This window comes from Antennarius striatus, chromosome 6 (genome assembly GCF_040054535.1).
Source record: "Antennarius striatus isolate MH-2024 chromosome 6, ASM4005453v1, whole genome shotgun sequence".
Classification (NCBI taxonomy): Eukaryota; Metazoa; Chordata; class Actinopteri; order Lophiiformes; family Antennariidae; genus Antennarius; species Antennarius striatus.
In genome coordinates, this window is record NC_090781.1 from 3,894,573 (window position 1) to 3,918,049 (window position 23,477).

The 23,477-nt window shown below is 40.7% G+C and overlaps 4 protein-coding genes and 1 non-coding gene across 10 annotated transcripts; 3 read left to right on the forward strand and 2 right to left on the reverse strand.

Moving 5' to 3' along the window:
- The first annotated feature begins 794 nt into the window (after nt 1–794).
- im:7138535 (uncharacterized protein LOC797998 homolog) lies at nt 795–4,555 on the forward strand. 2 transcript variants are annotated; one of them, XM_068317817.1, is made up of 8 exons: nt 795–912; nt 2,120–2,226; nt 2,604–2,729; nt 2,870–3,102; nt 3,191–3,271; nt 3,351–3,467; nt 3,949–4,095; nt 4,178–4,555. In XM_068317817.1, exons 1-8 carry the CDS (start codon nt 869–871, stop codon nt 4,334–4,336), a joined length of 1,014 nt encoding a protein of 337 aa, XP_068173918.1. In that variant the 5' UTR covers nt 795–868; the 3' UTR covers nt 4,337–4,555. The 2 variants fall into 2 exon arrangements, with proteins under 2 accessions (XP_068173918.1, XP_068173919.1); XM_068317818.1 differs by having other exon boundaries at nt 3,952–4,095.
- Nucleotides 4,556–6,975: 2,420 nt separating this feature from the next.
- On the forward strand, nt 6,976–10,953 carry LOC137596532 (coiled-coil-helix-coiled-coil-helix domain-containing protein 2-like). Its single transcript, XM_068317167.1, has 4 exons — nt 6,976–7,125; nt 8,825–9,077; nt 10,105–10,267; nt 10,680–10,953. Exons 1-4 carry the CDS (start codon nt 7,076–7,078, stop codon nt 10,685–10,687), a joined length of 474 nt encoding a protein of 157 aa, XP_068173268.1. The 5' UTR covers nt 6,976–7,075; the 3' UTR covers nt 10,688–10,953.
- Nucleotides 10,954–11,134: 181 nt separating this feature from the next.
- LOC137596529 (phosphorylase b kinase gamma catalytic chain, skeletal muscle/heart isoform-like) lies at nt 11,135–18,585 on the forward strand. The gene is made up of 10 exons (XM_068317164.1): nt 11,135–11,269; nt 13,766–13,886; nt 15,552–15,730; nt 16,106–16,160; nt 16,248–16,313; nt 16,419–16,582; nt 17,351–17,441; nt 17,533–17,686; nt 17,777–17,902; nt 18,304–18,585. The coding sequence occupies exons 2-10, from the start codon at nt 13,807–13,809 to the stop codon at nt 18,568–18,570; spliced, it is 1,182 nt and encodes a 393-aa protein (XP_068173265.1). The 5' UTR covers nt 11,135–11,269; nt 13,766–13,806; the 3' UTR covers nt 18,571–18,585.
- Nucleotides 18,586–19,610: 1,025 nt separating this feature from the next.
- LOC137596530 (tigger transposable element-derived protein 2-like) lies at nt 19,611–23,287 on the reverse strand. Of its 5 annotated transcripts, none has more exons than XR_011035551.1 (4): nt 23,125–23,287; nt 21,343–22,587; nt 20,982–21,088; nt 19,614–19,748 (listed from the first exon to the last, which is right to left on the reverse strand). XR_011035551.1 is itself a non-coding variant. In XM_068317166.1 (3 exons), exon 2 carries the CDS (start codon nt 22,363–22,365, stop codon nt 21,346–21,348), a length of 1,020 nt encoding a protein of 339 aa, XP_068173267.1. In that variant the 5' UTR covers nt 22,366–22,587; nt 23,125–23,287; the 3' UTR covers nt 19,611–19,748; nt 21,343–21,345. The 5 variants fall into 5 exon arrangements, 1 of the variants encoding a protein (XP_068173267.1); XR_011035550.1 differs by having other exon boundaries at nt 20,982–21,112; XR_011035552.1 differs by having other exon boundaries at nt 19,615–19,748; nt 20,999–21,112.
- LOC137597882 (small nucleolar RNA SNORA15) lies at nt 20,812–20,952 on the reverse strand. Its single transcript, XR_011036220.1, has one exon. It is a non-coding gene; the product is annotated as a small nucleolar RNA SNORA15 (small nucleolar RNA).
- Nucleotides 23,288–23,477: the final 190 nt, after the last annotated feature.

Consider the following 23,477-nt stretch of genomic DNA (forward strand, 5'->3'; position numbering starts at 1 on the left):
TAGATTGGTTGTTGATTGCGTACATGAGCGAATGCTGGAAGGAAACTTAATAAACGTGCGAAGTGAAGCTTTGATTTCATCCTTTTTTTAGTTGAGTTTTGCCCATTTTTTTGACGAAGGTATGGCAGCATTTAGAAAAGTTTTCACCCCCTCCTGTTCGCAAACGGATGGACGTCGCAAATATGAGAGTTTCCTTTTCGGCCACACTTTTTGTCTACCCCACATTCATTGGCTCATTGCCGTTTTCCGTGTCGTTCCTGCTGTTTGGACTTTCTGCTCAAAAACATGAAAATTGTTGGAACAGTTATGACACTCTAAAATTATGTTAACTGGGAAGTCCATGTATAGTTATTTCTTCTCCTAACATAGCAGATGCCTTACACCATATTGTTCACGTGATTCCTTCTGGCAGATGCCCAGTGATTGGTCGGGGGCTGTGATTGACAGGTAGTGGGTGGAGTTGGCGACAGCGTGACAAGCGAGCTTGATCAAATATATAGGTGGGGAGATTTCTTTTGGCAAAAAAGAAATTTCCTTTCATATGCGTTTTCTAAATTTATTGTTTGTACCTTTTCATTTTTAATCAACTGTTTAATCAAATATTTGTATTCTATATTAAAAGAACACTTATTTGCATAGAGAATGCATCGAAAATGTTTTCACTGGTTATTTGTCACAATTCCTGTTCAGTGAATAGTGACTGGTGTTGACGTTGATGTCTATGCAGACTCCGGCCAGGAGGGGGCGATGTTTAGAAAAACCAAACTACATAATAAGGAGAGGAAGCACTTTTTCATACGTGCCTGAACTTCCTGGTTATGTAGGTTTGTGTATAATTTTATTTCTTTTGTTTGGCATTTTATCGGCAATGGAGAGAAGCGCTGGGACAGTTTGTGCTATTAAAGCTTTGGGGTGAGTCACGTTGGTCCTGAGGTCACGTGGAAACGGTGTTCCAGTCACAGCCGACGGAGGCTGGGGTGAAGGTGTGACTGCAGGACACTGGACTTGTTTTCTAGATGTTGGGTGGGTATAAGTGTTTGGATGCCAGCAGGGATAATGGACCATCCAGTGACGTTTGTTGTAAATATAAAATTGCATGCATTTTTATTTAAATATCTTATCAATGCCATACCCAAAGCATTCCTCATGTGGGCTCAGGTATTGACCTTATACTCTCCTGCTGCCCACACTTTATATAAATGGAGTCATTTTTTTAACTAATAATAATAATAATAATAATCGAAATTATATTTGATTAAACGGAAAACAAGGATTGTCAGATAAACAGTGTTACTCAAAATAAATGAGTAATATTTTTGTAATTTCGTGAGACATGGGTTTTAAACTTTCTGGACAGAATTTATTGACTGTTCGCAAATTATTCTTGATGTAGATCAGGAAACCGTATTTCTTTTCTTATGTTCGTTGACGCACCCCATAATTGGATTTTAAGGTTAACATTAAGCTCCTACTAGCCAGACTGTACAATTCTTAAACCCAAATTTCTATAGACCCAAATCCAGGAATGTGAGGAGGCTGTACAAAATACAAACAGGATGGCTGCTCCTAGGTGCCTTAATGTTTTTTTTTCTTTTGTACTTTCAAGCATTTATTTATTTTAGATAAATGATTTATGCTTCTATTTGGTTTGGGTATGATTTTTTTTTTCACACTTCCCCTTACGTTTATCAAGGTTGGAGTCTTTTAAAATTTAAATGAAGGAGTAAAAAGAGAAACCTGTTTGGTCACGTCGCTTTTTGGGCCGAGGCTTCAGATACTTATTACTTATAACTTATAATCACTTTGGGTCCCGTGCTGTTATTAAATTATGTATTATTTTTAAACATAGTTAATGTTAATCAGGTTAAGATTTTTGGTGTTGTACTTTTATAGCACTTTCAATAGCTTTAGATAAAAAGATAAATTGGACTTCGGGTGGAAGGCATTCGTCCAGCTTGTGCCGCGGTTTATGGGTCACTAAAACTATAGGAAACACTTTCAAACATTCAGTTCTCCCTGAAATTTGTTCTCTCTGTAGCATTTTGGATGAGAAATGTAGAGCGGGGTCCCTGATGTCAAGGTTTTCATGTCAGCTCTTCTGTCTTCGTCTCCACCTCAGATACCCTGATGGTTCCTGCCTCGCTCGGTGTGAATGTGATGAACTCCCGTGTCCTCTGCTCACCTGGCTGACTGCAGAGCTGGACGATGTCTGTCCAGAGCTTCAAGGTTATGATCAACCTGGTTCTGCTGTGTAGTGTTGTGGCTCCCTGTAGTACTTAGTCAGCTGAGATTCACCAGTTCTGTTTTCCAGTTCAGCTCACTTCTATTTCAAATTTTAAACAGTGGATGGGAGATGCCCAGAAACTACCGAGGGCCTGTTTGTGAGCAGTTCAAGTTAGATTGAGCATTATTCATCTTTTAAAGGCATTTTAAATTATATCACTCAATATTTTTCCGCTTTCTATCGACAGCCAGACCCAAAATTTTGGACAACAGTCCATAAACTCTGTCTCCATTGTTTTAATCATTGGATAACTTAATATACGTGGATTAATGTTGTCTGAAATATGTTAACATCTAATTTTTGCCTTTAATTTTTCTAGATTCTCTCAGGACAGGTGATATCTTGCTGGTGGGCGAGTTGAGAAGTTTTCTGTCCAACATGATGTCACCACTCACTGACCTGACGTCGGAGGTGCTGGTGCCATCGATCCTCAACAAAGTTGCTGGTGAGAAAGGATGAAAGTCTGCAGGATTGTGGTGTCTGAAGTAAAAGCAGATTAATGTGATAATCTGTGGATTTGTACTTTTCATGCCCATTTAAAAAAAGAATATTTTATCAACTTTAAAGTCTTTTTCAATCCTTCAGAGTTCCTTGTGTCAGAATTACAAGCAGCCCGCATAATAGAGTATAAAGAGTCTCACTCTGAGGAGACGACAGCAGAAGATGAACCTGAAAAAAAGCAGCGAGTTGAAGATGAACTTTTCGAGAAATACGATGAAAAGGAAGAAAAGAAAGCAGAGATAGAAGCAGAGTGGATGTTACTGCTGCACTCCCTTGACATGGATGCCTCTTCTCAGCTTCCACATGTACTGAATGAGGTAAATCTGATGTTATAGGGAGACTGAGCTACAGAATGACCAGAAACTGAGAGGAAGTGACAGGATTTTTCATGTTATTTCACTGCAGGTAGAGAGGAGGCTTGCTCTTCTACCTTGTGGAGACATGATGAACCCACTTCTCAACACCAGCCTCAGCACAGAGCAGTGGGTGTGTTGAAAGGCCTGCTCCCAGTCCACGGTGTGTCATATCTACCCCTAACATGAGCTCCTTGTCTGTTGTTACTCAGATTCAACTTAAAAGAATCAGTCAGATTCTTTCAGACGACTATCAGTGTCGGCAGCAGATGATGATAAAACGCTTTCAGGTCACGCTCCAATCTTTTTCATGGGGAGAGAAACAAAAGGTAAGCATGTTAAACTACTGCACCTTCACTTGTAGCCACGAGAACGTGGGTACTGTAGCTGACCTGAATAAGTAGTGCTATTACTTGGATCCAGACCCGACTAAGGTGTGGTTATTCATGACGGTAGAATGACAGAATGAGGTGGTGGTCCAGACAGTGATCTGGACCACCACCTCAAATGAAATTCTCCTACATTCATGCTTTTCCCTTCGTCATAACCCCTTCGGTAGTTTATCTTCAATCCTGATAAAGGTGAACAGTACCTCCTTGACATAGTTAACAAAACTGTCAGACACATTTACATTTTGACCTCATGGTGCCGCTTAAGGGGATGTCATCAGTTTTGACTGAAAATCTAGATTTTTTTAATACATAGTCAATTGGTAAAGGAAGATTAATCCATAATTGCTGTGATTATTCTAATAGTAATTCATTGTATGTGTTGTGATGAAAGTCATCATTCTAGTCCATTTTTTTACAGCAGCGCAGTGAAGCACTGACATCAGTGCCTCTTCTCTCCTCGCTGGCCGGCTCCTCCCAAGTCTCCCTCTCTGTTCTTCTTGCTGCCAGAGAGGATAAGTCCCTCATTCAGCCAATTAAAGCAGGAATAACCACCCCCATTTACAAGGTATGATTGTTAATTATACAGATCATGCATGTGATACTGAATTCCAGGCTGATGGGTTCTCATTTTTCTATTGTCTTATTAGACGCTCATGGGCTCTGTACCAGACAGAGGGGGAAGACCGGGGGAAATTGAGCCACCTATGCCGTCATGGGGAGATCGAAAAGCAAAACCAAACCGATCAGGAGGTGGCCGCCACCAGCACAGTAAATTCTCTAAAAAAAAAGGAAAAAAGGAAAGATGATTAAGTTATCCTTCTCTTTGGCTTTACTGCATATATGATTTGAGAATTACTATTCCTTATTTAAATCCTTAATTCAATTCTACACATGATATAATTGTATAATTATAAATGTGCTTATAATTCTGAGTTATATTAGGCAGACATACCTGACATCTCTTAAAAAGCTTGATGCTGCTGTATGAATATTGGGTATTATTATAGATGAATAAAGAGAAATTCTGTTTATTTGGGGTTTTTTTGTTTGTGTTTTTGCTTTTTGATGCTGCTATTTTACAAGAAAATAAATCACTTAATTTTAATGTCACAAAAGGTGTATCACTATGCATCACCCCACCCCACCACTCCTGGCTCCTCGTCCCAGGCCTCTCCCGGCCCTGTAGACTGCTCCACTGATGCTCCCTCCTCCTGTGCTTCCTCTCCTTCCACCCCTGCCACTTCTCCTTCCACCCCTGCCCCTGCCACTTCTCCCAAGCCCACTCCAAGAGCTGCGAAGCTCAACAGTCTCACCTCAACCACTGGACTTCCAACCTCGCCACGACTTCCTGCCCCCACCACGACCAAGACCGTCATCACTGCAGACCTGGTGACGACAACGCTGTGGAGGCTCCGTCTCTATAAGGCGACTGGACCTGATAAGGTCTCCCCAAGACTCCTCCGAGCCTGTGCTTTGGAACTAAGGGACCCCCTGCAACGATTGTTCAACCTCAGTCTGCGGCTGGGGAGGGTCCCGTCACTGTGGAAGACCTCCTGCATCGTCCCGGTACCCAAGAAAAGACGCCCTACTGAGCTCAACGACCACTGACCAGTCGCTCTTACCTCCCACGTAATGAAGACCCTAGAGCGACTGGTCCTGGAGCTCATTCGTCCACAGGTGCAGGGTGCAATGGACCCTCTCCAGTTTGCCTATCAGGCCAAGGTTGGGGTTGACGACGCTGTCTTGTACCTCCTCCACCGCGTGCTCTCCGACCTGGACACCGGGGGCTGTGCCGTCAGGGTGCTCTTCTTTGACTTTTCGAGCGCCTTCAACACCATCCAGCCCCGGCTCCTACAGGACAAACTGACCTCCATGGCTGTGGACCCCTACCTCGTGAGCTGGATCACGGACAGACCCCAGTACGTCCGTATGGGGGACTGTTTTTATTCTATGGTGACCAGCAGCATGGGGGCGCCACAGGGGACCGTGCTCTCCCCCATTCTCTTCACCCTCTACACATCGGACTTCAAGCACAACTCGGATACATGCCACATACAGAAGTACTCCGATGACACCGCGATAGTGGCATGTATCCTGGAGGGTGATGAGGGGGAGTACAGGGCATTGGTGGCTGACTTCGTGGAGTGATTGCCAACAGAACCAGCTCCAGCTCAACGTCTCCAAGACAAAGGAGATGGTGCTGGATTTCCGGCGGGCACCTCCTTCTCCACAACCAGTGATCATCGAAGGCAGTGAGGTGGAGGTGGTAGAAAACTATAAGTACCTGGGACTGCAGCTAGACAGCAGACTGGACTGGTCACTCAACTGGGACTGTGTGTACAAGAAGGGGCAGAGCAGGATGTACTTCCTAAGGAGGCTGGCCTCCTTCAACATCTGTCCTAAGATCCTTCTCATGTTCTATCAGTCCGTAGTCTCCAGTGTGCTGTCATACGCCATTGTGTGTTGGGGTGGGGGGGCCAGGAAAAGAGACATGGACCGTCTTAACAGACTCATCCGCAGAGTGGCCTCAGTGGTCGGGCTGAGCCTTGACTCTGTGGATTCGCTTCTGGAGACCAGGACCATATCTAAATTCAGGGCCATCATGAACAACACCAGCCACCCCCTGCACACCACCTTCTCCCAGCAGAGGAGCACCTTCAGCGGCAGACTGCTGTCACACAGCACCTCCACAGAGAGGCTGAGGTCCTCCTTCGTGCCCCGTGCCATCAGGAGGTACAATGACTCTTTCAGGAGGAGCGGGGGGGAGGTGGCGAGGTCAGCACGCGGTTAAATGGATTTGGCTTTCATTTCATTTCATTTTATACTGTTTATATTTTTAAAAAAAATTAGTATATGTACTGTTAATGCTACATGTGTCTGTTAGTGTAGTGTATGTCTTGTGGTATGTCCTGTTTTGTTTTTTCCTGGTGTTTGGCTGAGCAGTGGATATGTGCAATTTCCTCAGGGATTATTAAAGTATCTATCTATCTATCTATCTATCTATCTATCTATCTATGTAATACTTGATTACATCAAAGCAAATAGAGACGTTAACGTCAATACTGATTATGGTACATCAGATTTTAATAAAAAACGAGTGCTGTGGTAACATTGCAAAATATGTTTTTAATGACAAAATAAATTCTATGTAGATAATTTTTTAAAAAGTCATTAAATAACTTTAGGTGCTAATGGGAAGTATCTTTCATAACATACATTTTACAAACATTCTTCAATCGGAGATTTGAAATTCTAATGAAAACTATTTTGCTATAATGACATAATTAAAATTTATATTTCATTGCTTTTCAAAATAATACCAAGCTTGACATATTAAGGGGAAAAAAATAAATATTGATTTGTTTTATCAAATTATAAACTGATAAGAAGTCACAGGACGACGTCACACCGGAAGTTGCCCGGGAATAAAATGATGTAACACAAACACTTCCGGATTAACCGAAGGTCGACGCTGTTAGCATCTTCGGACAGGACGGTTTGCTTCAATCGGTCGGAAAAGTCCCTGATATACAACGTTTATAAAAATGCCGAGAGGAAGCAGAAGCCGGACATCTAGAATGGCCCCCCCGGCCAGGTAAAGTTAATATTTTACGCCGTTTGTTAAACTATGACTAGCTAGTTAATAGCTAGCTTTATAGCTAAGTGACGTAGCATACAAATTAACATGAGTTTATAAGGAAAACGCATAATTGCTGAGCACAGCAGCTAACATGTAACGACATTTGTACGTATTGGTGTCTTCCATTTACAAGTGTAAACTTAACACATACAGTATACTGTAATTAATTAGCTTCAAAATCAATAATTTTAATAGTGAAGGTCATAACCTACGTTCTACATGTTACTGGTGCTGTTTTCTGACACAACAGCGCCAAATAAGAAATAATTGATAATAAACAGCAATCTCAACTAAACCTGGACTATCTGGAAATCGTTTCCAGACAATGCTAAGATGAAATGCTCTGAGTTAGGTCAGAGGTGGATTACTCATGATCAGGGCTTTGAACCTTAATGTCCTGCCAATCGCTTCGCTCCGAACACAAACAGAATTATCTTCCCGGTTTTACGTTCCACCCATGAATTGACGTTCCTGAACCGGTTAGAATAAAAAAATAATAATTCCCGAACAGGTTAATAACGTTCCTTGTAAATATAAATAGGTAACTTTTGGACATTTAAATTGACAATTAAAGCAATTAATTTACATACTGTAGATTTGTTCCTACAGTAAGTAGACTAACAGCACTGATCCAGTGACGGAACAAAGGATGGAGGAGTTGCTCCAGTTTATGATGCAACAAAGTGCGTGTGTCAGAGATCACCAGGAGTGGACACGTGAAGCTCTGATGAAGCATCTTGTGATCGGTCAAGAACAAAGAGAAAACACGGATTAATGTCCAAAACATTGGAGGAAGTCCATCAAAGGAGATTAATTGTTTGGAAGCGCTGGCAGTATGGGGACACACTGCACTGAAAATGACTGGCAGCCAATGAGTTAATCAAACATTTTTTCAGATTGACAGACTACAGTGTTTACCTGTTATGAATACAATCCATATTGGGAGACTGCATTGTTTACCTGTTATCAATATAATCAGGACACTGCGTTTTCCTTGACTGCTGGTGATTTGTCTCAACTTCTCTCCGCTGTCATCACACATTGAGTGGATGACAGGCAGGGAAACATGAGGTCACATTTTTTTTTAAAAAGGTAGTAACCAGTTACAATTACTTTCTGTTCCGGAACATTAAAAAATATAATGTTTTCAATTTCGTTTTTGTTCCTGGCAAAATACCAAAAGTTTCTGGTTTTCGTTCCATGAACCAGTTCGAAGCCCTGCTCATGATAATACAAATGCACGTTGTTAAAGATACATGTTGATATTGGTAAAATAAGACAAACTATCATTGTTAAATGCAAGTGTTCTAGAATGCACATCATATCTGCTGCAAAATCCATTATTCTGTGGTCCAAGATCTATGCCCACCTAACAAATGATCAAAATCACATACATTTATCTAGCAGACACAGACATGGGCCGTCTGTCTCTTCCAATACTTTTTTTACCACCTGGGATTAAGTAAACCTGGCAGTCAATTACTGTACCTTTTAATCTGCAGTCACATTGAGTGGTAGATGTCTGATGTTCATTTCCTGACCTGAACAGAGAACTTAAGTACTCGAGTGAAGAATTTGATCCACATGGTATTCATTGATGATTGGGTTGAGAATGTACAGTACAGTACTTTTGAAACTAACTTTCCGTCTACAGCCGGCCATCACCAACACCTATGGCCCGTGCTGCACCACCTCCTTCCTATGCCCCCGCTCCAGTGCGTGCTGCTCCTTCTGCTGTGGGTGCTCCAGCTGCTGCCCCCAGACAGCCAGGTATGTTTGCCCAGATGGCAACTACAGCCGCTGGAGTGGCAGTGGGCTCTGCAGTCGGACACACTATCGGCCATGCCATGACTGGAGGTTTTAGCGGGGGGAATTCAGGGACTGCCAATCCTGATGTCACATACCAGGTAATTAAACCAGCCACGCATATTGTTTATTTTCCAAAATAATGAATTCCCTTTTTGTGTCCCATCTAGATGGATTTCTATGCATTTCATTAAGATAAGGTTTTATGTTGGATAAAATACGTAAGCGTCGTAAAAGTTTGCTGAAGGAGATCAGTTGCTTGCACTGGCAACTAAATAGTTAATATATTTATGAATTGCTGAGTAATTAAAGACTGAGTACAATTTAGAAATTCAACTCAACAGGACATAAAAAATGTAAATAGACAGCAGATCTACGATCACAATAGGCATGGATCCCTGAACAGAGCATGAGATTCTTCATTCTTTTAACCTGCATCCTCCTCATCTGACTCCTCACTCTTAACCACAGACAGTCATCACGTTCGTATTTTTAGTCAATGTCATCTGGTCTTTGTCCTGACAAGAGTTCTGCTGCTACAACACCGTGTCTTTAGTTGGATCGTACTCCTGATCTCTGGAGAGGTTGACGGAGCCCAGGAAACTGACATACAGAAGTTGTGACAATGGCTGCTCTCATGGTCACAGATGTTTTCCAGTTTTGTGGTTTTGTTTCAAATGATAAACTAGTGGTGTCAGTGTTTTTTTTTAAATTTGTCATGCTGGAGGCACACCGAGCAGCTATTACCAATGCATCATCACTCTGCATCATACAGAAACCAGTCTTTTGGGACTCCTTTACCACCAAACTTCCGTGACTCACAAGACTTCCTCTTTGAAGTTGTGTCTCTTCCTCCATCATTGCTTCATTTTCATTTTTCAGGTCTCTCCACTCGATTCATCTACCGCTACATACATGACATTTGCAATACATTTTAATATGTTATGTTTAAATTCTCTGGTCGGACTGACAGATGTCATTTATGTTACAAATGAGTAAGAAATAGTTGTTTGCTCAAAAAATTAGTTTTGTGTGCAACCTACCATTGTTCACTAGACAGCTGCTGCATATAATCTCAATGTTAACTTGTATCTAACATAGTAGTTTGTATTCTCTCATGTCTTTTAGGAACCATATCAGGCTCAGCCATCGTACCAGCAGCAAGCCCCCCAGCAGCAGCAGGCCTGTTCATATGAACTCAGACAATTCATCGAATGTGCACAAAACCAGAGCGACTTGAAACTCTGTGAGGGCTTCAGTGACGTGCTCAAACAGTGCAAATTTGCTAATGGTAGGTAAAAAGTGCAATACTGAAATAATGTCTCACATTTTTATGAAGCTGGGTAACAAAGATTTTCCAAACAGATTGATCATCGTGAGTGTTTTAGAGTTGGACAACTGGTTTGTTTTTTAGGAAAATCAGGATTTATCCTTTCTCTTATTTATGTAGTATCCATGGTTGTGTGTCTCTTTCACATCACCACATAAGGAGGCTACACACTACATGTACATGTAATGTAGTACGTTGTTGTACCCAATGTGACTGTAGGGAGAGGAGGTTTGAAAGTTTTCTGAAAAAGTCACCCAACAAACTTTGTGATGTTCTAAACTAAAAACTGCTGGTTTGATTTTAAATGTACTTAATCAGTTACTAATCGGTACGAATGATGGGAAGAAAACTTTTCTACTTTGTTTTTTCACAGGTCTTTAATAAGATGGGGAAGAAAAAGCTGGAGACTGAGATGACCGAAGATATTCACCACAGATAATAAAACGTTTGACAGCTAATTATCATCATTCCGGTGACGTCTCAGGATGCAGGTGCAGCACCTGTGATAGTCTTATGGATGATATCTATATAGTTTGTTCTTGCAAGTATTGAGTTGATTTCATTAAATGCTTGTGTAATTTCCATATGTGTATAGAGAGTCACTGTGTTTGAAACAATAATAAAATAATTGGATCATTAAAGGAGTTTGTTGCGTGATATATTACACTCCAGTCTTTTAAAAACAATAAAAAAAGGAGAAACAAAAAAGTACCGTCTCATTTGAATGACCGTGGATCCGTCGTGTCTGAATGTCAGGAGCTGGTTCTTGGTGGAACTGCCTCCAGACGGACACACGGCTGCTGTCGGGCAGCTTGTTATTTTTGGTCTCTGACATTAACGCTCACCCCGTCAGATGGCAGCTCCTCCACGACGCCCCCACAGCCGTGGGGTTCGTCCGACACCTCCGTCCTCCACCGATCGATACGTTCTCTTCTTAGTGAAGGGACTGATCATCACGACACGGTGAGTGACCGGGCTTACGTATTGATTTGATTGACGATCAGACAGGACAAATAAAGGGACGAGAAGCCCATCTAGTTTATACACGGAGTGGATCACTGGTTTTAGAACAGCTCCTCTTGACCTATGATATGCAGGAGGTGTACGATAAACAAACTGCGAAAGCGAGAGTTAAAAATAGTTTACAGTGTTTTAATGGAAGAGTCCGGTGTTAAAATGGATGATGTCTGCAGAAAATACCCATAATTAAGTATCTTTAAGCTTATTAAAAGATGACAGAACGAAGTGAAGTCATTTCATCCGTTTTTTATGTATGACAAAACTAGAAATATAATCGAAATGTGTATATATATTTCGAATATAACTGAAATACAGTCGAAAATATTTTCGAATATTTGTTCATTATTGCAATGTTCAATAATGAAGATTGCAGATTGCAGATGTTCATTATTGAACATATCACTTGTAATAGAAAGCTTGGCCATTTATTACAGATTAACCAACAGTATAAAATAGTATATATGGTACTTAGTAAGTATTAATGCCTGCAGTTTCCCCCAAAATTAAATATAAATAAAAGAATAAGATCATTGCATCACTATCACACTACCATGGCTCCAAAATGAAATTACCAAGATTTGTTTTATACAAAAGTTGTATTTTCTTTTTTTCTGCAGTTATGTTAGCAGCAGTGCTTTTCAATTGTTCTGTTCGGCCCCCAGAAAGAATACATTACTGTACATTCTCACCTACTGTAGCGGACGTGTATTATACTTGATTCTGTTAAGTCAATGAAAAAATTAAATGAACTTTATTATTTACCCGTAGGGGAAATTATTTGTACTCTAGCACACATTAGTTGGAGTTTTGCCATGCATATTTCCTGGGGTCAGATGCAATATCACTGCAAAAGTGAAATCATCCATGCCACGACTTGTCACAATATCTACAGTTGTGCTCAAAATAATAGTGTCTTTTAAAAAGGTGAGTAAATGTCAAAGTTCTTCAAATACATTGTACTTTAATGAATGCAAATTTATTGGGGACACTACACATTCTATTTCAAAGCAAGAAAATTGGAAAAAGTAATTAGATTTCATAATATTTCAAAGAAAGTCAAGAAATGTAATTTTCAAAACAATAGTGTTGACGTCTGTCTTTGGAAACTCAAAAATGTAGCGTTCAAATACTTGAAAAATCAACTTTGCCGAGTGTCCTAAACTAATATTTAGTTGCGTAAACATGGTTTCTGATAACTGCTTCATATCTGTGGTGCGTGGAGTCAACCAACTTCTGGCACCGGTCAATAGGTGTTGCAGCCCAGATCAACTACTACCTTCCACAATTCCTCTGCATTTTTTGGTTTTACCTCATGAACAGCATTTTTAATGTCAGAACACAAGTTTTCTGCAGGAATTAGACCCAGGGATTGTGCCGGCAACGCCATTAGTTGGATCCTGTTTGTCTGGAACCATGATTTTGCTCACTTGCGGGTGTGTTTGGGGTCATTGTCTTGTTGAAACACTCATTTCAAAGGCATTTCTCTTCAGCATACGGAAACATGACTACTTCTAGTATTGTGATTGACTTGAACTGATCCATGATCCCTGGTATGCAATAAAAAAAAGTAATAATACAATATTATGAGAAACATCCCTATATCATGATGCGTGGACCACCATGTTTAACCGTCTTAAGAGTACTGTTGATTGAAATCAGTGTTTGGGGGTCGTCTGACAGACTGTCTGTGGCATGGTGACCCAAAAAGGAAAAATCTGACTTTCATCAGTCCACAAAATAGTACACCATTTCTATTTAGGCTAGTTAATGTGTTCTTGGGACAATTGTAACCGCTTCAACACGTCCATTTTTAAAGCAATGGGACTTTGCAGAACGTCATCTGATTGTTACAGGACTCACAGGTGGGTTTAGATCTTCCTGGATCCTCCTGGAGCTGATCATTGGCTGAGCCTTTGCCGATCCATTCGAGAAGTTTTCTTTTTCGTCCTCGTCCTTCTGGTTTTGGATGCCATTTTAAAGCATTTGATATCTGTTTAGCTGTACAGCCTATAGGCTTCTGCACGTCTTTGTAGGTTTCCCCTTTAATCCATTTCTTGATTAAAAAATGCTCTTCATCAGAAGTGTCTTCAACGACCCATTTTCCTTGGTTTTCTGGAACACAGCCATCAACATCCTCTCTAATTGAACTCACTAATGCTATTTTTTTAAACATGACATTTCTTGACTTTCTGTGAAATATAAAATTTAGTTACTTTTTCCAAATATCTTACTTTGAAATAGAATGTATAGTGTCCCAAATGAGTCTGTGTTCATTAAAGCGCAATTTCTTTGAAGATTTTTGACATTTACTTACCTTTTTAAGACACTGCTTTTATTTTGAGCACTACAGTAAGTGCTGTTTACACATCACTCATGGACGCAGATGATTTAATGCATATGACAAGATAAAGTTGGAACCACCCTGTTGTGTTGTTGCAGAGACGTTGATGCCTTTGAAGTGAACCAGCACCACATCCATCATGACCAAAGACGAGATCCCTGACTGGGTGGGAGCCCAGGAGTTCTATGACAAATATGAGACCAAGGAGATTCTAGGAAGGTACTTATTTAAATCAATTTTATTTCAGAAAAAAAAAAGTCAAGTCGAGGAGCTTTCCAAGTAAAGCAGGGAAAGACCTACTATATAGAATCCAATCTGTCCCACATGAGCAAGCACTTTCGCAATGGAGGCAAGGAACCCTTGAGCAGTCTCATAGTGGGTGGCTGTCCGTCTTGACCAGTAGGGTGGAGAGAGAGAAAAAAGAAAGAGAGAACCAAAAACTGAGTCAAAGACAGGCAGACAATGATGGTGGTAGGGGGAGACAAAAACAGAAGTGAGACAGTAACAGAGCAGAAGGGAGGGGGACAGAAAGACGAGACGGATAAGAGTCGACAGCACGAGTCATTTAAGCTACTGCTTAGAAAGCTGCTGTTCAAGAAGTACTAATGCAACAGACACTAACGCTAGTAATGACGGGAACAGTTGGGCAGATAATGAGCAGCAGGGGGCGACGGTCACAGGTCCAACTTGTACAGCTCCATGGACAGAGGTCCATGCAGACTGAGACAGTGCTGTTCTCACCCTAGTCTAGGTCTAGGACAGCACAACTATTGGATGGATAATCTGTAGGTTTGTTTAAAAGGAAAGGCTTTCGTCTACTCTTGATGGAGCATGCTTCATGAACTGAATCAGGGAGCTGATTCCACAATAAAGGAGCTTCATTACTAAAAATTCTGTTCTTACAAGTGTAAAGAATTACATCAGCTAACAACAGGGTAACTGCACTCGTTTATAGATGCAGGTTGTTGCTTCACATGTAAGCGGGACATGAAAGCAGTATAAATTCTCTGACTTTTGCCAATAAAGATGACCATATTGCTTCATAATATATAAACTATAGAAATATGCCCCTTTTCATAGCAGAAATTCACAACTTTCCAGGTTCCATAATCTTAGATCAACATCAAATTGAAATATCACTTGGGTGATGTTTGTGCTTCTGATACTTCAGTGTGGGTAACACTCTTGTTGTGGACTGTATAAAACAGGCTGAATGGTTTCTCTACAGTTTCCCAGTGGCCTCTCACAAAAATGCTCCTTGTTATTCAGGCGGTCTGTGAAACAGCGCTGCTGTTACGTAAGCACACATTCATTAACTTAAACATGATGTAGACAAAGGTTTAGGGTTGAGACATCCTAGAACTGGACTGGCCCGCTGTTCAGATTATGTAACTTCACTCACATGCAGGTTGCAGCTGCTCTGGTATTCACAGGGCTCAGTTAGCTCCACAGGCGTGGGGTAGTCTGTTCAGTGTTTTGTGACCAAAAGTCCAAATTATAAAACAGCAAGTAGTAAAAAAGACCTTTGTGTAAGACATTTGAGACACATTTTGCCACGATTCAGCAACAAGACCAGCCAGGTCTGAGCAGTGAGCCACCATCCTGCATGATGACCTCCAGAGGTGGTGCCTATTTTGAGGAGTGTCAACAGGTATGGTCTTTGTTAGAGGGGTATAGAATAATTGATCATGGTACTTACATTTCTGATTTCTTTATTTTTACCACTGATTAGATTAAAATAGTCTTTAAAAGTCAATAGGTGATGAATATAATTCCCATGGTGGTGCCTTTTGATAACCCTGGGTCAAACACACAAACCTGAAAAGAAATGAGTAACCTGACCAAGCTGCAGATAACAAGACATCTGTGTGTTCTACTCCACAGAGGCGTGAGCAGTGTGGTGCGACGTTGTGTCGACAAACAGACGTCTCGGGCGTACGCGGTGAAGATCATTGACATCACTCCATCAGACAAAATGACGCCGCAGGAGATCCAGGAGATCAGAGAGGCAACGGTGAAGGAGATCGACATCCTGAAGAAAGTCTGTGGACAAGACAACATCAGTGAGCATATTCATTCTGATAAGTTAAATGAGTTAAATAATATTACACATGTCTGATATTTTTACGTGAATACAATTGTAACAAAATATTGACGATTGATATGTCAACATTTTACAGAAAAGTCATCAAATCTGGACATTTTTGGTTTATTATCCAAAGACTTGAATGAAACTGTCTTTCTATTGAATCACACACAGCATTTGTAGTCTTACAATATACATGATTATGCATCACAGTCCCATAAAGCTCACATACTCTTGCACCTTTATCTAATAACCTGCTTGAGAGGTCAGGTGTGTAGAATATTTGCCCATTGATCTCAAATGATACTTATATAAATTCTGAATTCACCTAACACGTGTCTCTGCTCTGCAGTACAGCTCAAGGACTGCTACGAGTCCAACGCATTTTTCTTCCTGGTGTTTGACCTGTGAGTCTTATGTTTTAAACATGTTTGAGAAACAGAAATATCCATTGATCGATCGAGAGTTGCATAACATCTTTTTTCCTCTGTCAGGATGGAAAGGGGAGAACTTTTTGATTACCTCACAGAGAAGGTAACTTTGAGTGAGAAGGAAACCAGGTCAGTAAAAGTTAAATTTCATGATTTGGCTTGACAACAGAGAAGTCATGATTCACTCTATATTTATTCTATTACACAAGTTCAACATTTCTGTGGTGGTTTCAGGAAGATCATGCGTGCTCTGCTAGAGGTGGTCCAGTTTCTCCACAGCCACAATATTGTCCACCGAGACCTGAAGCCTGAGAACATCCTTTTAGATGACAAGTTGAACATCAAACTCACAGACTTTGGTTTTGCAGCAGAGATCACGCCGGAACAGAAACTCAAGGGTCAGTGCACACAACCTTTTTTCTGAAGCCTACATTTGGAAGATCAGATCATTAATTTTTCTGAAATTTGTTTTATTGATTCACAACTGAAGACAGTCACAGCAGAAATTCTCATCCCAGCATATCCAGCCAAGGATATACGTGTGTCCTGCTCTAGAGTTACTATTTACAAACCATAACAGTTACAGCAGCAGCTGGTAGTCAGCAGAGAATCTGGGTTTGGTTGTACAACAGGCTTCCAGCTCTTTGGTACCCAAATCTATTTTCTGTAGTCTCTTAAACTGATCATTCAAATATATGTATCAACAATTGGTAAATATGTGACACACATCTATTGCAGATTGCTGTGCATGCAAATCTACAATTATACAACACAGTGAATTAAGCATTACAAAAAAAAATCGCAAACCCCCCCCCCAAAAAAACTACTATAAATAAAAACTTTTGTATCAAAATGGGCTATAGATGCAGTTTGCAGGATCTGGCCAGAAAGTTATTTTCAGCAGAGCAGCCATTTGTTTTTTAGTTGCTTTTAAAAGAGACTTCCACTGTATTTTGACAAGTCTTTTAAAATGCTTAATGTTGATATTCAACCACTTCACCCAGATTACAGGAAATTAAAAATCTCAAGAACTGTTTTGGTAGTCATTTAACACTTGTTTCCATGTTAAACAATAATTTTTTACCATATTCCAGTTGAACAATTTATTTTAATGTTCTCAAAATGTGAAGAGGTGTGGTTAATAGGTGTATTCGTTTGCATCCCAGAGGTTTGTGGGACACCTGGTTACCTCGCTCCTGAAATCATTGAGTGCTCCATGGATGCAGGGCATGCAGGATACAGCAATGCTGTGGACATGTGAGTGTGCAGATTAAATCCATAGAAAGTAATCTGAATACCAGGTTAGTAATCTTAAAGCGCTGTCCTGAGATCTACTTTGTGCCTGCAGATGGAGTTCAGGGGTGATCATGTACACACTGCTTGCAGGCTCCCCACCTTTTTGGCACAGGAAACAGATGCTGATGCTGCGTATGATTTTGGCTGGGAACTACAACTTCTCATCTCCAGAATGGGATGACCGCTCAGACACCGTTAAAGATTTGGTATGCTGTTTCGGTCTCTTTTTAAACCCGGATTGACTGAGAAGTGAAATCACATTGGAATGACAAAAATTCTCCACGTGGATTCTTCAGATTTCTAGAATGCTGGTGGTGGATCCAAATCAGAGATTCAAAGTGACCGACGCTCTCAACCACTCGTTCTTTTCACAGTATGTCGTGGATGAGGTGCGACAGTTCAGTCCATACAAGAGGTTCAAGGTGAGTTTTTAATGAAATTTAATCAAATTTCAAATATGCATAAAGTATTATGTTTACTATTCAAGGATTTTACAATTAAGTCTTCTTATAGAGTCCTAATTGTGCGATTCCCTACATGCAAAAGTCTTATTACCTTTGCCAAGAAAGTTGGACTTTTTTTGCAAGATAGCTCAAAACTTTAACAGGTTTTGATTATTTTTTGGGAGAACTAGGTTATGGCCAAATGAACAATCATTTAGACTTCTGTGACACATTACAGGCCCACAATGGCAGGTTCATGATTTACTTCACGGTAGAATATTGATTACCTCCACTTTAGGTCAGGTCTTCTAAGATAAATTTTATATACGGTACTCAGCGTTTTGAAGACACGTGTGAATTTTTCTGAAACTCTTTTTCAGGTGATTTGCATCACTGTTCTCGCCACAGTGCGAATCTACTGCACCTACCGCCAAGCCAAGCCCGTCACGAAGGAGGTAATCAAAAGTGACCCCTATGCTGTCAAGCCCATACGCAAGCTCATCGACGCTTGTGCATTCAAGATCTATGGCCACTGGGTGAAGAAGGGCCAAACACAGAACAGAGCAGCACTTTTTGAGAACACTCCCAAAGCCATCCTGCTGTCGATAGCCGCCGAGGCCGACAATCCAGCCCACTACATCTGGTGATGGGCACCTCAGGACAGACCTCATGGGGCTTAACAGGAGCTCTTCTGTCTGGATTTCTCCATTGTGCATACAAGCCACAAAATTATCATACAAATCTGCTACAAACAGACGAGGTTAAATTTGTTTAAATTATACATCTTTCACAAGCAGAACAAGTTTCCTTATTAATTTTTAAATCAAGGGTAAAGTTTAGAGGAAACGTTTGAGGAAATCCAGTGTTGGCCAGCATAGAATACTCATTTATCTTTCTGACTCACTTCATCCGCTATCGCGGGTTGCGGGAGCTTATCCCATAGGACTGGGGGCGTGAAGCAGGGGACACTCACAGGAGCCACCCACTGCGCCACCATGCCACAGAAAAGTGCAGCATTTATCAAGAAAAATGTTTGTGTGGTCAAATTGCCTAGGATATAAAGTGTCTGCATCTTTTACGATATAAAGTTAAATATTTAAGTTTCAAAGTGATTGTTTATCAGAATATTGTCTGGTATTAGAAGTGTTGTCCTGCAACAATGTTACTCTTCTTGCAAACACATTTTGTCAGAGCTGTGAAGACTGGACTAATCAGTTAAAGCTAACCTGTAGCAGTCAGCCAGAGTGGACACACTCAGGCTGACTGCATCTGGTCACTATGCAGGAATACTGAGGTAGTCATTTACTGAGAACTGTAAAATGTAAGCGCACACATTAAAATGTATATTCACCCCATGACTCATAATTTTAATGCAAGACTTTTTAGAATTTTAATGTATCTGGGTGTTTCTCTGTCTTTTCCCATCAGTTTTAAGTGTAATTTAGAGAGAATACAAGTTTACAGTAACAGAATGTAGGTAGTTCCCAAGATACAAACAAACATTCAACTTACAAACATTCGTAGATACAAACCAATATGGATAGTTTGGTTACACTTCACTGTTTTTTGGGAAGTCTTGAGTCAGGCAAAACGCCTTTATCCAACAGATCATGAATGGCCATCCACCCATTAAAAATTCAGAATTCAGTTCTGCTTCAAGGAAAACTTCTTAAGAGTTTGGAATGAACATCAGGCATCACGTCATTGTGTATCCATGGAGGTCATACATGGAAAGGCTGCTTCATCAAGCCCAAGTGCCGACCAGCACAGCGACTTAATCAGCATTCCACCACCTCTCAGTGACGACATCTTTTGACAAACGCTGCTGTAAAAAGAAAAGAATATAAAAAGAGGCTAAGATGAATTTGTCTTCTGGTATAAACTTTCATTAGTCAATGGCATGGATCAGTCAGGTTCAAAGAAAGTACAGTGATACCTCTGTACTCGACCATAATCCGTTCTGAGGTGGTGGTTGAGCACCGATTTGTTCGACCACCGAAACCAATTTTCCCATAAGAAATAATGGAAAGTATTTTAATCCGTTCTTACCATTTAGAAAAATACCTAAAATATTATAAGAACGTGTATCTAAACAACAATGAATACGTAAATGTGCACAAGCAGTACATGATAAAGATAAAGCATTATAAACCATTTTGTATAATTTACTTCCGTTTTGGAGAGTGGTTGATGGCACTAGCGTCATCATGGAAGGGGAATCCCCTTCCATGATGACGCTAGGTAACGCGCCTCCAGGGGTTTTCTCCCTTCTCTCTCTCTTCCGTGGAGGTGAATCTGGCTGGGCAGTAGCCTTCCTCTTTTCTTTAAGAAGGAACCTGTCCATTGTCAGTTGCTTCTGCTTCAAGATAGTGGAAATGGTTGACTTTGCCATTTCGTACTGCGACGCGAGGTCGGACACTCGTACACCACTTTCATATTTTGCTATAATTTCCGTACGTCTTTGCGTACGTAATTTGCGTACGTGTTACTCCACTGGCGGTCTGAGTCGAACTGACGCTTACCCGCTGGCCGAGGAGCGCGTTCGGGTCGACTCGGCTAGTCGAGTACCGAAAATCTGTTCGGGGTCCGATACATTTTCTACTCGAATTTTTTGGTCGAGCACCGATTTGGTCGAGTATAGAGGCGGTCGAGTACAGAGGTATCACTGTACAATGGAAGTGAGTGACAAAGATTCTGGTATTTCATTCAGATGATTTCACAAATATGGTTCACAAATGCAGATAATTATGTCAGTTTTTATGCCTTACACAATCAAATAAATTGAAAATTGATTAGCTACATTTCTGGTTGTCCGAGATCAATGACAACAGTTCTAACTTTAAGATTTGTAGCCACACCAAACTTGTAGATTTCAGATCATCAAACGTTTCTGTATTCACTCTGACATTAGAACGAGATGCCTGAGTGGAAATCTCATCCTGTTTTCAAGTCAGTGTGTGAAAACAATAATTTAGCATGGTGTCTGACTGCATTTACTACTTCAGGAGTAATACAGAATTCATCCATGCATTCAACAAGAGGGAAGTAAAGAAGTTGCCTTTGTTTCAGGATCACCTCTCTCTGCATACCGATCAGTTCTTTAGCTCAGTCTGTGTTTTGGGAGCTCTTCCGTGATGAGTCAAACCTCTTCCATTACAGTGGTACCTTTACGTACGAAATTAATTGGTTCTGGAAGAAATTTGTTTACTAAAAAATTTCGTAAGTAGAGACGTGTTTTCCATGCAAATGCCCTAATCCGTTCCAAGCCCCCCAAAAATTCAGACATAAATGTTTTATAAAGCATAAAAATGCATCAAAACATGTAACAAATACAAGTTACGATTAGATTATTACACAATAAATGAGTTGTGCATAATGTAAAAAACAAAGAATAAAGAATAAAAATGATGGCCATTTACCTTTTAACTGCTGTCCTCACTGTTTTTTGCCCTCTTTGGTTCATGTTCTCTTTCAGAAGTGGTTTTTGCCTGGCGTTTTTGCTTTTGTTGGCTTTCTACAATCCTTCGAAAATGTCCAAGGCAAACATCATCAAAGAGAGCGATTGCCCGACTGGTGAACACTTTTTCTGGGTGATTCTTTTCAACAAATTCCAAAACTTCCTGGAATTTTCCTAGAATGTCTTTGATTCGGGCTGATGGAATCATGCCTGCCTCCTCCTCCTCTTTGGACTCCTCCTGCACTGCCGTGTATTGCATCGCCTCCAAATCCTTCATCTCAATCGTTGTAAGGTCCTCGTCGTGCTCCTGAATCAACTCATTGATGTCCATGTCATTCACCTCAAGACCCATGCCATTCCCCAGCGAAATAGTTTCCTCAACTTCAGGCTCAACCTCACCCTCCAACTCGAACCCATCCATATCCTGTGGGGCAACAGCATCGGGCCATTGCTTTAATTTCTGCACAATTTCGTCGGCTGCTCCGTGGTCGGCGCAACTTGCCTCACCATGCCGACCAACAGAGCGAATTCCAGTCCTCCTTTTGAACTTCTCGTACCACCCATGCGATGCCTTAAACTCCCGGTGTTCTTTCGCCGACTTTCCCTCGCCTGAATCCTCCTTCACAAGGTCATTAAAAAAGACAGTTGCCTTTTCGCAAATTATGGCCTCGTTCACTTTTTCACCAGCCATCTTTCTCTCCTTTATCCACTCGAGTAACAACCTCTCCATCTCATCGTTCACTGCCGACCTCCTCTTCGAAATTATAGCGAGGCCTTTGGAAGGAGTTACAGCTTTTATGGCTTCCTTTTGTTTTAAAAACGTTGAGATTGTAGATACGTTACGGCCATATTCTTTGGCGAGATCAACCAAACGCATCCCTTTTTCATGCTTTTCTATGATCTCTTGCTTTGTTTCTATGGACAAAACAACTCTTTTCTTCCTCTTTTCTTTTCTTCTTTTCTCCGTCACCTTCTTGGGGCTCATAGTGAATACTCTAAAAGTTAATATATTTCCATAAAACTATCAGACCACCTCATGGGTCGAGGGTCGAATGACGAGGACGCTGCATAGACACCTATCTAGCTCCACACAGAGGTCCCTCTTAGCCAATGGGATGCCAGGAAAATGCTAGGTAATAGCCAATTTTTCGTAACTTGAAAAATTCGTATGAAGCGACATTTGTAAGTAGAGGAACCACTGTATATCCTGTGTACAAACAAGGAGACACAAGCATGTGAAATCACCCTGAACCCAAGCCCTGTATCTTACATACACCAAACTGTATTCTGTAAATTTCTGATTCAAGATTTAATCTTGATAGCAGAACTCAATCTCAAAGAACACTGGAGCAACTACATCTTTTGGATGTTTAATTTGTAGCAAATACTATGGACAACTCTTTTTAATAATTTGCAATATATTATATATGTCATGGTTAAATATACATTAAGAGACAGCAAAAACTTTGCAAACTCTGAATACAGGAGCCACAGAAAACAACAGAAAATTATCTCTGCACAACACAAATAACATTTTAGGGGGTTTTTTTTGCACCAAATAAATAGTATCTTAAAAAAGAATTGTGTGTAGATTCAGGGATTAACATAGGACAAACGTTATTTGAGAGGATTTTTGTGGAACTTTGTGGAACAATCCGAAATCCACCACCACGTGCTCCACGTTTCTAAATCCTCGTCACAAACACAAGACAAAAACAACATGGAAGTAACCCGTAAATATTACCTGTGCTGAGTTTAAGTTCGTCTTTTCAAGTTTCCATTTTTTTTGTCTTTACAAAAGCTAACCTGGACAAGAGTCACACCAAATTCTTTCATGAATCACAACGCGATCGGCTTCTGTTATGTGCAATGTGGTTTCCAGTGTTAGCATAGCAGGACTAGCACGACAATTCTTCCTTCCGGTTTTCTTCGTCTTCGTTTTAAACAAATTCCTGCGCACGACTGCCACCCTCTGGATCGGAGGCTATATTACAATACACTATTGGGCAAAAGAGACATTGTATAACTAGGACACCAACACGGCACGATCTAAGTCCTTACAAACAAAAGGACTACATTCAGAATGAGAAGGGACAA

What these genes read in the sequence shown, in the direction of transcription:
- LOC137596530 (XM_068317166.1), bottom strand. Translation starts at nt 22,365, where the DNA reads ATGAGCCCCAAGAAGGTGACGGAGAAAAGAAGAAAAGAAAAGAGGAAG.
- im:7138535 (XM_068317817.1), top strand. Translation starts at nt 869, where the DNA reads ATGGAGAGAAGCGCTGGGACAGTTTGTGCTATTAAAGCTTTGGG. An exon ending in GATCCTCAACAAAGTTGCTG is followed by an intron (nt 2,730 to 2,869) that starts GTGAGAAAGGAT and finishes TCAATCCTTCAG; the next exon opens with AGTTCCTTGTGTCAGAATTA. An exon ending in TAACCACCCCCATTTACAAG is followed by an intron (nt 4,096 to 4,177) that starts GTATGATTGTTA and finishes TTGTCTTATTAG; the next exon opens with ACGCTCATGGGCTCTGTACC.
- LOC137596532 (XM_068317167.1), top strand. Translation starts at nt 7,076, where the DNA reads ATGCCGAGAGGAAGCAGAAGCCGGACATCTAGAATGGCCCCCCCGGCC. An exon ending in AGAATGGCCCCCCCGGCCAG is followed by an intron (nt 7,126 to 8,824) that starts GTAAAGTTAATA and finishes TTCCGTCTACAG; the next exon opens with CCGGCCATCACCAACACCTA. An exon ending in ATCCTGATGTCACATACCAG is followed by an intron (nt 9,078 to 10,104) that starts GTAATTAAACCA and finishes CATGTCTTTTAG; the next exon opens with GAACCATATCAGGCTCAGCC.
- LOC137596529 (XM_068317164.1), top strand. Translation starts at nt 13,807, where the DNA reads ATGACCAAAGACGAGATCCCTGACTGGGTGGGAGCCCAGGAGTTCTAT. An exon ending in TACAGCAATGCTGTGGACAT is followed by an intron (nt 17,442 to 17,532) that starts GTGAGTGTGCAG and finishes TTGTGCCTGCAG; the next exon opens with ATGGAGTTCAGGGGTGATCA. An exon ending in GTCCATACAAGAGGTTCAAG is followed by an intron (nt 17,903 to 18,303) that starts GTGAGTTTTTAA and finishes ACTCTTTTTCAG; the next exon opens with GTGATTTGCATCACTGTTCT.